Genomic DNA, 14,645 nt, shown 5'->3' with positions numbered 1-14,645 from the left:
TTTATGCCTCATGTGAATGCATTTAAAAAAATTAGTCATCAAAAGTGGACAAGCCCTTTTAAGGACCGCTCTCCTTGTAAGCTACATTTTACAGTAAAAATTGTCAATCATTCTGTGTGGTTGGAGTGCGCAGGTCTCCACTGCTTTATTAAGTCCTTGTAGGATCTAAACGGCTTTTTACATGAGATGGGATAGTATCTGTGATGTATATGAGTATGTTCAGCCACACACCATATTGTACTGGTAGTATGATCTGTATCTAATCTTTCACAGTTACTGGCAAAAGAGACTAAGTGAAGAAGATGAGCCGCATTTCCCTGATGGCAAAATAATCTGCAATGGATGAGTCTTATCTAATTATTAAATGGTGGTTCCATTTGGGAAAAGTAAGACTGATCTTTAGAGCCTGGAATTAGAGCCAAAATTTCTCACTTATTACAGTTTTATTTGGATGGAAGAAGACATGCCAAAGCAACTAATATAGTTCTGTTGTCTCTTTAAAAAAGAGAAAAAGAACAAAGCAGTTTTTTACCCAATTCATCATGAATGTTTTTATTTGCTTATAACTATTTTATCTGGAAATATATTTGAAGACGCAGCATTGAAAGGCACAAGTGGACAATCTTGGCTAATTTACCATCCCGTTTCTATGCAATCACTGGACGTCTGCATTACATTAGTTCATGATCTTTGTGGATGTAAAATGTTTACACTAAACACTTCAAAGTCTCTATTATAGCTATAAAATGCTAGCTTTTAAGCCTACCATTATTTTCCTGCTGTAGTTTTCTATCTGCTGCTATTGAGTTTTAGTGGTGACGAATACAAAATTACAATTTCTCCCTCCTCAAATGTAGATGTTAATTAGATATTAGAACTGAGACTGTTTACATCTTGTTTGACAGGGTATAGAATTGTTACTATTTCCTGATGTGTAACAATAAGAAGAAAAAAGCTGGTCCTGCACCACCACACTGCGCCTCGCACCGATGCCAAGAAGGAGGAGATTAGTTCAGGTTGCTCCACATAGATTACTGGCCGTGGGTGCTCGTTGGTAAAAGAAGTCAAATTCTCATATAGCCATCAAAAGAGTAGGGAAACAACGGCACATACCATTAGGTTCCAGAAGAAATGTTCTTTATTTATTCCGGTGCAGGTAGAAAGCGGGAGGAGAGCTGGGTGTGGGTCCCCTCAGGACAGGACGACGGTCGTTTCGTGCTGAACAGCACGAAACGGGTCCACCGTGGACCCGTAGAAGTGCTGTTCAGCAGGAAACGGCCGTCATCCTTACCCGGTGGACCCGTAGAAGTGCTGTTCAGCACGAAACGGGCGTCATCCTGTCCTGAGGAGAACCGCACCCAGTTCTCCCGCTTTTTACCTGCACCCTTGGAATAAATAAAGAACATTTCTTCTGGAACCTGATGGTATGTGCCGTTGTTTCCCTACTCTTTTGATGGCTATTTCCTGATGTGTCCCCCTGTAAATGTGATGTGAAGATAGCCTATTCCCTAGATTCCGGGCAGACAGATTTCTTTTCATGGGGACTGAGGAGCTTTTTTGCATTTACATAGAGCCTGTAGTGAAAATACAGCGACTGGCAGACTGCTGGAAAGTAAGGTGACACTGTGAGCTAATAACATATACTGAACAAAAATATAAATGCAACATTTTTATTTTTGCAGCAAAAGAAATGACAAACTTCCAGCGAGAAAGAAGAATGGATGAAAAACCGACGTGTTTCGGCTTCGCCTTAATCATGGCTGAGGCGTAGCCGAAACACATCGGTTATTTTGTCCGTTCACCATTTTTCACTTTTTCACTTGTCTGATTGCTTGTTAAGTTTTTATAATGGAGAAATAAATTTGAAGTTTTATCACTTTTTACACAACACTTCATCATGAAAGGTTCTTCTTTCTCACTGGAAATTTCTTTTCTTCACACACCCTGCCAAGGTCTCATCCGTGCCAATTGTAAAAACCAGGACATAGAAGGTAGATAAAACAACAAAGGGGAGCTGATAAATATTTTTCCTTTATTTTTGTTTTAGCTCCCATTTCTCATGAGCTGAAATCTTAGATCTAAGACTTTTTCTATGTACACAAAAGGCATCTTTTTCTCAAATATTATTCACAAATTTGTCTAAGGCCTCCTTCACACGTACGTGCCTCCGGTACGTGTTTGGCAGTTTTCTCACGTACCGGAGACACGTACACACGTAGACCTATGTATTCCTTTGGTTTTGGACACACGTAAGTATTTTCGCACGGACCGTGTGTCTGTTTCGTACTTACGAGTGTCCGTGTGTTTCTCACGCCGACATGTCCATTTTATCTCCGGAATCACGGGTGTCACACGGAACGCAATCGGGTCACACATAACACACACGGAACACACTGATGTGTTCCGTGTGACATGCACCGGAGAAAAGACATGTCTGCGAGAAAAAAACAAACAAACATTACTCACCTTCTCCAGCCCTCCTGTCGCTGCTGCTGCTGTCACTTGCTGCCGATCACCGCTCATTATGCTCATTTAATATTCACTTCACTGTGGCCGGAAGCAGCAGCAGCGAGGAGTCAGCAGGACCGGACACCGAAGATCAGCACCACGGACAGAGACGCCAGGGACAGGTGAGCAGAAAGTTCCCGTTCTCCGTGTGTTATCACGAATAACACACGGAGAACACACGTGTGCCATACGCACAGCACACAGAGTGCAAAACGAAACTCTGAAACGTCCGTGAAACACGTGCGTGTTTTTCACGGATCTGTGAGAGGCCTAAATCTGTGTTAGTGAGAACTTCTCCTTTGCAGAGATTATCCATCCACCTCACAGGTGTGGCAAATCAAGATGCTGATTAGACAGCATGATTATTGCACGGGTGTGCCTTAAGCTGGGTTCACACATAGCGACAGCGACATCGCTGTTACGTCACCATTTTCTGTGACGTAACAGCGACCTTGTAAGTCGCTCTTATTGCTGCTTAGCTGTCAAACACAGCGACGCAGCAGCGATCATAACGTCGCTACATGTGCAGAGAGCAGGGAGCCGCGCACACTGCTTGGCGCTGGCTCCTTGCTCTCCTAGCTACAGTACACATAGGGTTAATTACCCGATGCGTACTGCAGCTACATGTGCACAGAGCAGGAGCCGGCACTAGCAGCAAGAGCGGCGGAGGCTGGTAACGAAGGTAAATATCGGGTAACCAGGGAAAGGTCTTCCCTTGGTTACCCGATGTTTACAGTGGTTACAGCTTTCCGCAGCTGCCAGACGCCGGCTCCTGCTCCCTGCTTGCTTCATTTTGTCGCTCTCTCGCTGTCACACACAGCGATGTGTGCTTCACAGCGGGAGAGCGACGACGAAAAAATGAAGCAGGACATTCAGCAACAAGCAACAACCTCACAGCAGGGGCCAGCTCGTTTCTGGATGTCACACACAGCGACAGCGACGGGACGTCGCTGCAACGTCACAGAAAATGGTGACGTAGCAGCGACGTCGTCGTTGTCGTCGTCGCTGTGTGTGACACCACCTTAAGGCTCGCCACAATAAAAGGCCACTCTAAAATATACAGTTTAATCACACAGCACAATGCCACAGATGTAGCAAATTTTGAGGGAGGGTAAAATTGCCATGCTGAATACAGGAATGTCCACCAGAGCTGTTGCTCGTGAATTTATATTTTTATTCAGTATATTATATATATATATGCAGCCTAATGGTAACACCAAGATAAATTTGTGCAAGGCAAGTTGATATATATATATATATATATATATATATATATATATATATATATATATATATATATATATATATATATATATATATATATACACTCACGCACCATGTTTCAAACTATTATGCAAATTATATTTTTCAAATGACAGTCAGTCTAATAAAAGTCATCACCCGTTAGAGTATACATCGAATTTTATTGACAAAACCTCCCAATGCTCCCAAGGCACAGTAGTTTCTAAACATTTTATATGTTATAGAACTGAAAATGCTCATTTGTGGAATTTGCAGCATTAGGAGGTCACATTCACTGAAATAAAAAGCTATTTAAATTCAAAACATCCTAACAGGCCAAGGTACATGTAACCCATACATAAGGTACATAGGAACCCTTCTTGGAAGTGCTTGTTGCTCCATATCCGCCACATAGTTGACTTCTTCTGTACATAGGGTACATAGGAACCCTTCTTTGATATGACCTTCACAATTCTTGCATCTATTGAACTAGTGAGTTTTTGGAGAGTTTCTGCTTGAATTTCTTTTCATAATGTCAGAATAGCCTCCCAGAGCTGCTGTTTTGATGTGAACTGCCTCCCACCCTCATAGATCTTTTGCTTGATGGTACTCCAAAGGTTCTCTATAGGGTTGAGGTCAGGGGAAGATGGTGGCCACACCTTTTATGCCCATAGCAGTCAATGACACACAGGTATTCTTTGCAGCATGAGATGGGTATTGTCATACATGAAGATGATTTTGCTTCTGAAGGCACGTTTCTGCTTTTTGTACCATGGAAGAAAGTTGTCAGTCAGAAACTCTATATACTTGGCAGAGTTCATTTTCACATCTTCAGAAACCAGATGTCTCCCCATGATTCCAGCCCAAAACATGACTCCTCCACCTCCTTGCTGACGTTGCAGCCTTGTTGAAACATGGTGGCCATCCACCAACCATCCACTACTCCATCCATCTGGACCATCCAGGGTTGCTCGACACTCATCAGTAAACAAGACTGTTTGAAAATGAATCCTCATGTATGTCTGGGCCCACTGCAACCATTTCTGCTTGTGAGCACTGGTTAGGGGTGGCTAAATGGTAGGTTTATGCACCACAGCAAGCCTTTGAAGGATCCTAGATCTTAAAGGGAACCTGTCACCTGTATTTACGCTATGAAACTAAAAGAATCCCCTTCTGCAGCTCCTGGGCTGCATTTTAAAAAGGTTCATCTTGCTACTGGCCCCCCTTTCAGACCTAAATAAACACTTTATAAATTATTACCTTTTGGTATGCTAATGAGCTTTGCTGGCCACGAGGGCGGGCTGTATTGCGTCCGTTATTTCATCTCCTGCCGCTGTTCGGCGTCCCCCAGTGTTGATTGACATAGATGAGGCCACCGTCCACATCTTCCGCAGTGCTCCTGAAGTCTCATGCATGCGCAGTGGCACTATCGTGGGACTGAGCACTGTTCAAATCGCGAGCACTGGTGATCTTTTTGCACAGGCGCGAGATTATGGGCGGGTACTTGGATGACGCTGGTGATGACAATGATAAAAAAAATTAATCGCTATGACACTTAAATCCAATTTGCATAATAATTTGGAACATGGTGCATGTATATATAATTTACTTTTCATGGATTTGCCTTCGTGTTCTTTAAATTTATTAATGTTTGCCAAAATATTTAGACCTGCTAAAGGACATTAGTTAACACAGTATTATAGCGGACTCCCCTTTTGAAGATCTTAAACTTCACAAGTATCGTGTAACCCAAAATGCCTACACCTATTATTGATAAACCTTTTGTCAGGTCAGAGGCTGATGTGGCCACATTTATTTCTCACCTTTTAGGCTGGAAGGTTTCAGTGCAGTTTTTATTATTAGCCAAAGCTATAAGTGGCTTCTAAACAATTGGGAAATATTAAGGAAGTGCTTGTTGCTCCATATCTGCCACATAGTCCAGGCATAGTGGCTTATTGAAATGTAATCTTAAATGTATATATATATATTGGTAGATAAGTACAAGTTTTTGTTTAATGTACAAACTGTATACATTTTAATAAAACATATTTTAAAGTATTTTATTTTTGCCTGCATTCCAGTTAAACAATTCTTTCAACTTACACTTTCTTTTGTTGCTTTGCATGTCTGAACCATGTTATCTCTTCCAATTGTCATTAACCGCTACATTACTGTGGTTTCAACCAAAATTCCCATAGCACAATGTATGTGTTTGCATTAAGCATGCTTTACTTAACATATGAGAATGGGGTTGTATTTTGGCTAGCTCTACATCACTGGGGACTTAGAGGGAATCTGTCACCAAGTTTTTGCTAAGCCATATGAGAGCAGCATACTGCAGGATAGAGACCCTGATTCCAATGATGTCACTTACTGATAACAAATCATTGTTTTATTTACTGCATATCTACCAGTTCTCTAAATGCTGAATTATGTATAGTCCTGACCACACCACTGATTGACAGCTTTGTGTACACTGCATAGCCAGAAAGCTGTCAATCAGTGATGGGGCGGGTTATACAGAGCTCATGAATATGGAGGACATCATGGCAGCAGGTTTACTAGTTTTTAAATTATAAAATAACTGTTTTGACCAACATGAGATTATCAAAACTTTAGCAAAATAGTAGAGGTTTTCTAATGTGTAATGTGTGTGTACTTTTAAGCAATACTGTGCATCAGTTTCCATCCATGAAAGTGAGGCCTCGTTCACTCGTCAATATTTTTGGATCAGTGTTTGTATGTCAAAGCCAGGAGTAGAACTTACAGAGAAAACTACAATTGTAAGATTGACACAGGTTCTGCGTTTTCCAGACACTCCTGGTTTTAACATAGAAATACTGGTGTGAATGAGGCCTGAGGAGTTAGTGCTGAGAATCCCAGCCATGCTTGCTTACTGGTGTCATCTGCTGTACGAGAGCTGATTGTTTGTCACTCTACTTGCCCTGCAACCTCATTTCAAAGCAAAGTCCCACTACTAAACTTTCTTTCAGCTCCAAACACTGCAATGTGAGAACACCAACCTCAGGAGACAGGCCACAAATAACCTATATCAGGTCCCAACTGGGCCAGAGTACACAGACCTCGCCAACCCATCTGCATTAAAGAGGCGGCCGTCCGGACGAGGTAGCAGGCCCATGTCCATGTATGAGACGGGATCTGCCCAGAAGCCCTACCTCCCAATGGGAGAAGTCACTTACCCAGAAGAAAGTATTAAAAGACTGCAACCTTTCCCACCTCATGTAAGTATTATAAGTGCTTCGCTTGCTCTGCATGCCTCTCCTTTCTGTGCCAATGACTAATATATGTATCTATATGAATATTATTTATTTGTCTAAGAATTACATTACAGCTCAGAAGCAAACAAGGTAAGATACAGATGGGCTAAGGCGCTGCTCCATATTACGTGCTGGTAGACATCACAAACCCATTTTTCATCAAAAACTGGCCCTTTTTGGTATAAATAGTGTTAATTCAAAGGACAATTTTTTTAAAACTTGTATGTAAAGGTATGACATGTTGAGGAATTTAAGTAACCCCAACTTAGGCCTCATTCACACGTCTAAGTTCAAACATGAAAAAATAGAGTGGTGTCGTCAATGTTTTGGATTAGTGTGTCCATTAGTACCCCCAGTGTGTCCGTTAGTACCCCCAGTGTGTCCGTTAGTACCCCCAGTGTGTCCGGTAGTACCCCCAGTGTGTCCGGTAGTACCCCCAGTGTGTCCGGTAGTACCCCCAGTGTGTCCGGTAGTACCCCCAGTGTGTCCGGTAGTACCCCCAGTGTGTCCGGTAGTACCCCCAGTGTGTCCGGTAGTACCCCCAGTGTGTCCGGTAGTACCCCCAGTGTGTCCGGTAGTACCCCCAGTGTGTCCGGTAGTACCCCCAGTGTGTCCGGTAGTACCCCCAGTGTGTCCGGTAGTACCCCCAGTGTGTCCGGTAGTACCCCCAGTGTGTCCGGTAGTACCCCCAGTGTGTCCGGTAGTACCCCCAGTGTGTCCGTTAGTACCCCCAGTGTGTCCGTTAGTACCCCCAGTGTGTCCGTTAGTACCCCCAGTGTGCCCGTTAGTACCCCCAGTGTGCCCGTTAGTACCCCCAGTGTGCCCGTTAGTACCCCCAGTGTGCCCGTTAGTACCCCCAGTGTGCCCGTTAGTACCCCCAGTGTGCCCGTTTGTACCCCCAGTGTGTTTTGCACTGAAGTATAAATAAATTACAACTCTTCTATCCTTTGCAATGTTAAATACAGATATCATCCGTGTGCTCTACATGTTACGATGTTGTTCCTCGTTCCTGCGGCAGCAGACATCGCTGTGTATGAAGCCGCAGGAGCGAGGAACATCTCCTACCTGCGTCCTGGCCGCAATGCGAAGGAAGGAGGTGGGTGGGATGTTTACGTCCAGCTCATCTCCGCCCCTCCGCTTCTATTGGCTGCCTGCCGTGTGACGTCGCTATGACGCCGCACGACCCGCCCCCTTAATAAGGAGGCGAGTCACCGGCCAGAGCGACGTCGCAGAGCAGGTGAGTGCATGTGAAGCTGGCGTAGCGATAATGTTCGCTACGCAAGCTATCACCATGATATCGCAGCTGCGACGGGGGCGGGGACTATCGCAATCGGCATCGCAAGCATCGGCTTGCGATGTCGTAGTGTGCAAAGTGCCCCGAACACCATAAATTTTAATTGGTATTTGCTGTTTCCGTTAAAAAAAAAACGACGTCTGAATGAGGCGTAAGACCATAGACAGCCCAATGGCTACTCCAGTGTACATTATTTTTCTGTATTTTGTGGTTTCTTTTTTTTTAATGTTCCGCTTTCATTTCTGCATGGTATCATTGTGCGCAAAAACATTACAAAATCTTTTATGCAATGCTTTTTATGGCCAAAATGGTGAATAGTTTAACATTTAATATAAAATAAAGGAAAATATTCAGCGGTCAACACCCTTCAAAAGAAATTTGTTGCATTGCCTTCGATCTGTGGCTTTCAGGGATTGTCACCGAATCGATTTAAACCTTCTGGTTGATAAACACTTGGTGACACTTCCTCCGCTTTCTGTGTAATTTAGCAGATTTTTCTTTCCGTAGCCTATAAATGGTGTCCATGTAAATTGTAACTAAGAAAATGCTATTTTTTTCACTTATATTTACTGCTGAGTGTTGATTTCTTATATATACCGTATATTATACTGACATTTTTATTTTTTTCAGTGTTCAGTTACCCTCCATACATTTACATTGTGGGGTTTTTTATTATTTATTTTTGGGTATCTCGAGTGTTTTTCTTTCTCCCTTCAGATCGGGAGGAGTGCATATGTGACCTCCTCTTCATCCCTGCCTTCCTTCCCCTCCACGCTCTCCTGGTCAAGAGATGAAATCACACGAAGGGTTAAGTACCTTCTAAGTTAGCTCTGCTCAATGGAGACCTTACTTTCTCCATGAGAGCTCCACATCTCTCTCCCTTTACCATTTTTTTCCCTTTTTGCTAACAGTCATTTCTCTGCATGAAGCAACAATGCCTCATTGTAACCTCATTCACCTCTACCCATACAGATCACAACCATTTAATGCTACCGGCACGATGCTCTGTATAATTAATCCTCACACCAGAAGGTCCACTTCTGTATCCACTTTGTATCCACTCACTTGCAAGATTTGGCTGTGCTACACTGTTTGATATTTAAAATTGTAGCTCGGCCCTCTGCTTTTTTCAATATGATATTTTAATCGCAAGCTTCTATTGCAGGTTTTTTAAATAAAAGGTAGAAAATGATCTGTTTGGATCTGGCATGTCACCAGTTAACCTTTCTGTCCTGATAGGTGGGCCATCAATCGGACATTGATGACCCATTTTAAAGGCAGTCTGTCAGCTGTTTTTTCCTACCTTATCTGAATACCGTATCTTACCTAATCTGAGTCACATATTTTGGAGATGTAGATGGAAACCATGATGTCAGTGCTCAGCATAGAGCACAGGATAAATGTGAACAGATCCGAAATGTTCTGTTACTCCAAATTGCCACCAAATAGCAATCAACTCAACCACAAAAACACAAGTCCCCACTCAGGTCCAACATCTGTTAACAGAAATAAAAGGGACTTCCACATTATTGGTAGCACAAAGGCTTGGAAAAATGCTATAACTCCCCCCCCAAAAAAGAAAACCAGCAAAATCTGTGCTTCTGAATCCAATTACCCCCTCCCTTCCGAGCTCCACAATGTGCCTAAACCACAGTTAAAGGAAACCTGTCATCAGAAATTTTGCACTAAACCTAAAAGATTCCCCTCTGCAGGTCCTGGGCTGCATTCTAGCAATGTTCCTGTTGTTCTTGTGCCCCCTTTTTGACCAAAATAAAGACTTTGTAAAGTGGTACCTTTTTGTATTCAGATCTTGATAGTCTGCCTCCCTGTCGCTTTAGGCCGTCCCCCATCGCGCAATTTCAAAGAGGTGACGTTAGGTAAGCTGGCCAGCGCTTGTGCAGAACGGTGGAGGCGCGACCACAAGATTATGGGCGGGTACTTGCTGATGAAAGTCATAGCGCCGCCCATAATCTCGCGCACGCGCTGTGCCACTCTTGCGGGACTGGGCAATGTGCAGAGTGTGACTGCTGGTGACGTGTTGCGCATGCACGAGATTATGGGCGGCGCTGGGACTTTCATCAGCAAGTACCCGCCCATAATCTCGTGGTCGCGCCTCCACCGCCGCCTCCACCGTTCTGCGCAAGCGCTGGCCAGCTTACCTCACGTCACCTCTTTGAAATTGCACGATGGGGGACGGCCAAAAGTGACAGGAGGCAGACTAACGGACACCAGAGAGCCCGCCCCCGTGTACCATTATCAAGATCTGAATACAAAAAGGTACCACTTTACAAAGTCTTTATTTTGGTCAGAAAGGGGGCACAAGAACAACAGGAACATTGCTAGAATGCAACACAAGAGCTGCAGAGGGGGAAACTTTTAGGTTTAGTGCAAAATTTCTGATGACAGGTTCCCTTTAACGTCCACATGTTTGGCATTGTTGCAGTGAGGAGTGTTTGCCTAATTTACGGGGAGTGTGTCTCCAGAGGCACGAGCTGGGCACAGTGTACGGGCACTACAATGTACTGGGTAAAACAAGGGCTTATCTGAAATTTTTAAGTCAGCAAAATTCACTGCGTTTGACACCATAAGCATTTTCCAAAGACAAAATTGTCACTATACCTGTAGATGAATTCCTAGAGGTATGTAATTTCCAAAATATGGTCACTTGAGGGGTTTCTGCTGTTCTACCACTTAGGGGCTCTGCAAATGGAGTACATAAACTATTCTAAGAAAATCTGTGCTCCAAAAGCCAAATGGCGCTCCTTCCCGCCCGAGCCCTGCAGTGCGGCCAAACAGTACTGTACAGTCGCATGTGGGGTATTGCCACAATCAGGAGAAATTATGTAACACATTATGGGGCCTTTTTTTTTTTTATCTGTTTCCCTTGTGAAAATTGTAAATCTGGGGCTAAAACAACATTTTAGTGGTAAAAATGTATTTTATTTTTCTTCACTGCCCAATAGTATAACATTTTGTAACATGCCTGTGGTCTCAATATGCTTACTGCACCCCAAGATAAATTCATTCAAGAGTGCAGTGCAGTTTATAAAATGGCATCACTTGTGGGGCATTTCTGCTGTTATGGTACCTGCCAATGTGACATGGCACGTCAATCCATTCTAGCGAAATTTGAACTCCAATATGCTCCTTCCCTTCTTCACTTTGTACTGAGCCTTTAAAAGTACCATCGTTTTCAACCATATACTGTATATGGTGTTGGAGAAATTGCGCAACAAATTGTACAATCCATTTTCTTCTGTTACCCTTGTGAAGATGAAACATTTCGGGTTAAACATGTATTTTTTAATTTTCACGGCTCAACATTAAAGATTTCTAAAAAGAACCTCTGGGTTCAAGGTGATCACCACACGTGTAAATAAATTCCGTGAGGGATATAGTTTCCAAAATAGGGTCACTTGTGTCTAAACAGTTGAACCCCCCCCCCCCCCCACATCAGGGTCTCTCCAAACGCATCATGGCGTCCGCTAACAATTCCAGACAATGTTACTTTCAAAATGTCAAATGGCACTCTCTCCCTTCTAAGCCCTGTCTAGCTCCCAAACAGTAGTTTTCCACCGCATATGGGATATCGGCATACTCAGGAGAAATTACACAAAAGATTGTTTTTTCTCCTGTAGCCGTTGTGAAAATGCAAAATTTGGGGCTAAAGTAACATTTTTGTGGGAAAAATTAACATTTTCTTTTTTTTGCTTCCACATTGATTATTTTTTGTGAAGAACCTGAAGGGTTAATAAACTTATTGAATGTATTTCTTGTATCTCAAATAAATGTGGGAAATGTTATTTATTAACTATTTTATGTGACACAACTGTGTGGTTTAGGGGCATAAAAATTTTGAAAATTGCTAAATGTTTACCAAATATCAGATATATTTTTTATGTATTTTTGAAAATATCATCCTAAGCTTACCACTAACATGAAGTACAATATGTCACAAAAATCATTCTCAGAATCACTGGGATCTGTGCATATGGCCTGAAGAGGTGTTTCCCATTGGATTGACTTTTGGATAGTCTTCTATTTCATACAGATATGTATTGCCAGTAAGAAAACTGGAAAAGATTTCTGCCATCACAACACAAAAAATGTCTTATGCGGGCGTCACACGAGACGATCTATCGTGCGATATGTCGTTGGGGTCACTGTTTTTGTGACGCACATCCGGCATCGCTTGCGACGTCGTCCCGTGTGACACCTATGAGCGTCTGTAAACTATCGAAAATCGGTTACGAATCCTGTACAGGTCGCTCATTTTTAAAAAATCGTTTATTCTACTTTGCGCCGGTTGTTCATCGTACCCAGGACAGCACACATCGCTCCGTGTGACACCCCGGGAACGATGAACACAGCTTACCTGCGTCCTGCGGCTTCCGCCGGCTATGCGGAAGGAAGGAGTTGGGCGCTCATCTCCGCCCCTCCGCTTCTATTGGCCGGCCGCTGTGTGACGTCGCTGTGACGCCGAATGTCCCTCCCCCTTCAGGAAGTGGATGTTCGTCGCTCAGCAGGTAAGTACGTGTGACGGTGGTTTAACGACTTTGTTCGGCATGGGCAACTAATTGCCCGTGACACACAAACGACGGGGGCGGGTACGATCGCTCGTGCAATCCGATAGATCGTACCGTGTGAAGCCCGCATTACTGTTCCTCAAAGGTATTGCAGATCATTGTATTTTGTTATAGTTTAGTACATAAAGAAAATCATTGCTTTTGGTGACAAGTTATGGAACATGCCAAGATAAATTTTGGCCACATTGCCATGGAAGCCTACAGACAAGAAAAACTCTTTTTAAGCCTCTGCATAGATTGGGAGCGAGGCATTTAGTGGCACAGCATGGGCTCTTGCTTCTCTATGGAAAACCTTCTTAAAGGGATCCTGTCAGGTTCCCTATGTCCTCCATCCCAGCAGCATTTATGGCTTTAGGTCCGATTCCCTGCCTATCCAGCCCTGTATAACGCTATTCATTGTTATGAATGTTAAAATAAACGTCTTCTAAACCTCGCAATCCTTAATCTACGGTAATTAGGCCTGTGACTAGTCGCAGGGGCATTTGTTCCCCTGAGTAGTCAGCCCTATTTCCATGTCATCACACTCATGTGGGCAGGATAATATGATTTCCACTAGCCGGCATCACCGCCAGCTCTTGCAAACTTTGTGCATGCATACCGCTCGTTTTGGCCACGTCAGTGCTCCTCAGAAGCAGGGTGGATGCTTCCAGTCTTCATTATGAAAACCTAGACGATCAGCTCATCCACTTTGGCGGAGGATGTCACAGCCGGTCCATGGAGCCATCCTGGCTTAGGACGGAATCTTGCAGAGAAGTCTCCAGCATCCACAGAAGGTACAGGGAAGTGAATTAAAAAAGTCTTTATTGAAGAATCATTAAAAAAAGAGGTGTGGAGCCAGATGTAAGCCACCATGATACAGACAGGGGAGGATAATTCTATGCGTCTTGGCGAAAAAATGCCATATTCATGGATGTTCTCCATTAGGTTAGAGGCGGCTATATAAACAGAGTATTCACATTAGCTTGTAATTAATTATTCTATCTGTATCATGGTGGTTTACATCTGGCTCCACACCTGTTTTGTATGATTCTCCAATAGAGTTTTTTTAATTCACTTACCTGTCCCTTCCGTGGATGCTGGAGACTTCCCCTCCTTTTTTTCTTCCCGTCAGCATTAGGCGCACTGTGCATGACCAGAAGTAAAGAAGTGACGTACATGTCTTCTGAATTTCCATTCATAAGCAATGCGCCTAATGAAGGCGGGAAGTATACATGCGGCTTCTGAGGCGCACTGACACAGCCGAAATGCGAAATTTCTAGGAGCTGACGTTGACGCCAGCTCGGGAAAATCCTATAATCGTGCCCACAGGCGCATGCTAACATGAGAAAGGGGCCGACTAGTCAGAGAAACTATGCACCTGCTACTAATCACAAGCCTCATTAGCATAGGGACAGAGAGGTTTATAAGTAGGTTTTTAAGCATGTATGTTAGTGAACAGCGTTATATAGGGCTGGTTAGGCAGGGAATGTGGGCATACAGCTATGAATACTGCTGGGTTAGAGAGCATAGGGGACCTGACAGGTTCCCTTTAAGGCTACTTTCACACATCAGTTTTTTGGATCAGTCACAATTTGTTTTGTGACTGATGCGACGGATCCGTTTCAGATGGTGGTAAAACTGATGCGAAGGATCCTGTAAAAAAAACGGATCCGTCGTGGCATTATTTTTTCATGGCAAAGGTTATTTGCTATTGAAAACCTGAGAGCGAGTGAGTGAGTATGTGGAATCTTGCACCAT

General features: G+C 43.4%; 1 protein-coding gene across 6 annotated transcripts in view; it reads left to right on the top strand.

Moving 5' to 3' along the window:
• Positions 1-14,645, top strand: part of GIT2 (GIT ArfGAP 2) — a 153,263-nt gene that overhangs the window by 104,888 nt on the left and 33,730 nt on the right. For 3 of the 6 annotated variants that reach the window (XM_075320048.1, XM_075320047.1, XM_075320052.1), the window contains exons 15-16: positions 6,744-6,992; positions 9,040-9,129. The exons of 1 other annotated variant lie outside the window; for it this stretch is intronic. In XM_075320048.1, the coding sequence (XP_075176163.1) occupies positions 6,744-6,992; positions 9,040-9,129 (339 nt within the window). Of the gene's footprint in view, positions 1-273; positions 1,093-6,743; positions 6,993-9,039; positions 9,130-14,645 lie in introns of those variants that run through there. 2 more of the 6 variants (XM_075320049.1, XM_075320051.1) reach the window with 2 other exon arrangements.

The sequence above is a fragment of the Anomaloglossus baeobatrachus genome, chromosome 1, assembly GCF_048569485.1.
Source record: "Anomaloglossus baeobatrachus isolate aAnoBae1 chromosome 1, aAnoBae1.hap1, whole genome shotgun sequence".
Lineage (NCBI taxonomy): Eukaryota > Metazoa > Chordata > Amphibia > Anura > Aromobatidae > Anomaloglossus > Anomaloglossus baeobatrachus.
This window is presented reverse-complemented; position numbering and strand designations above follow the sequence as displayed.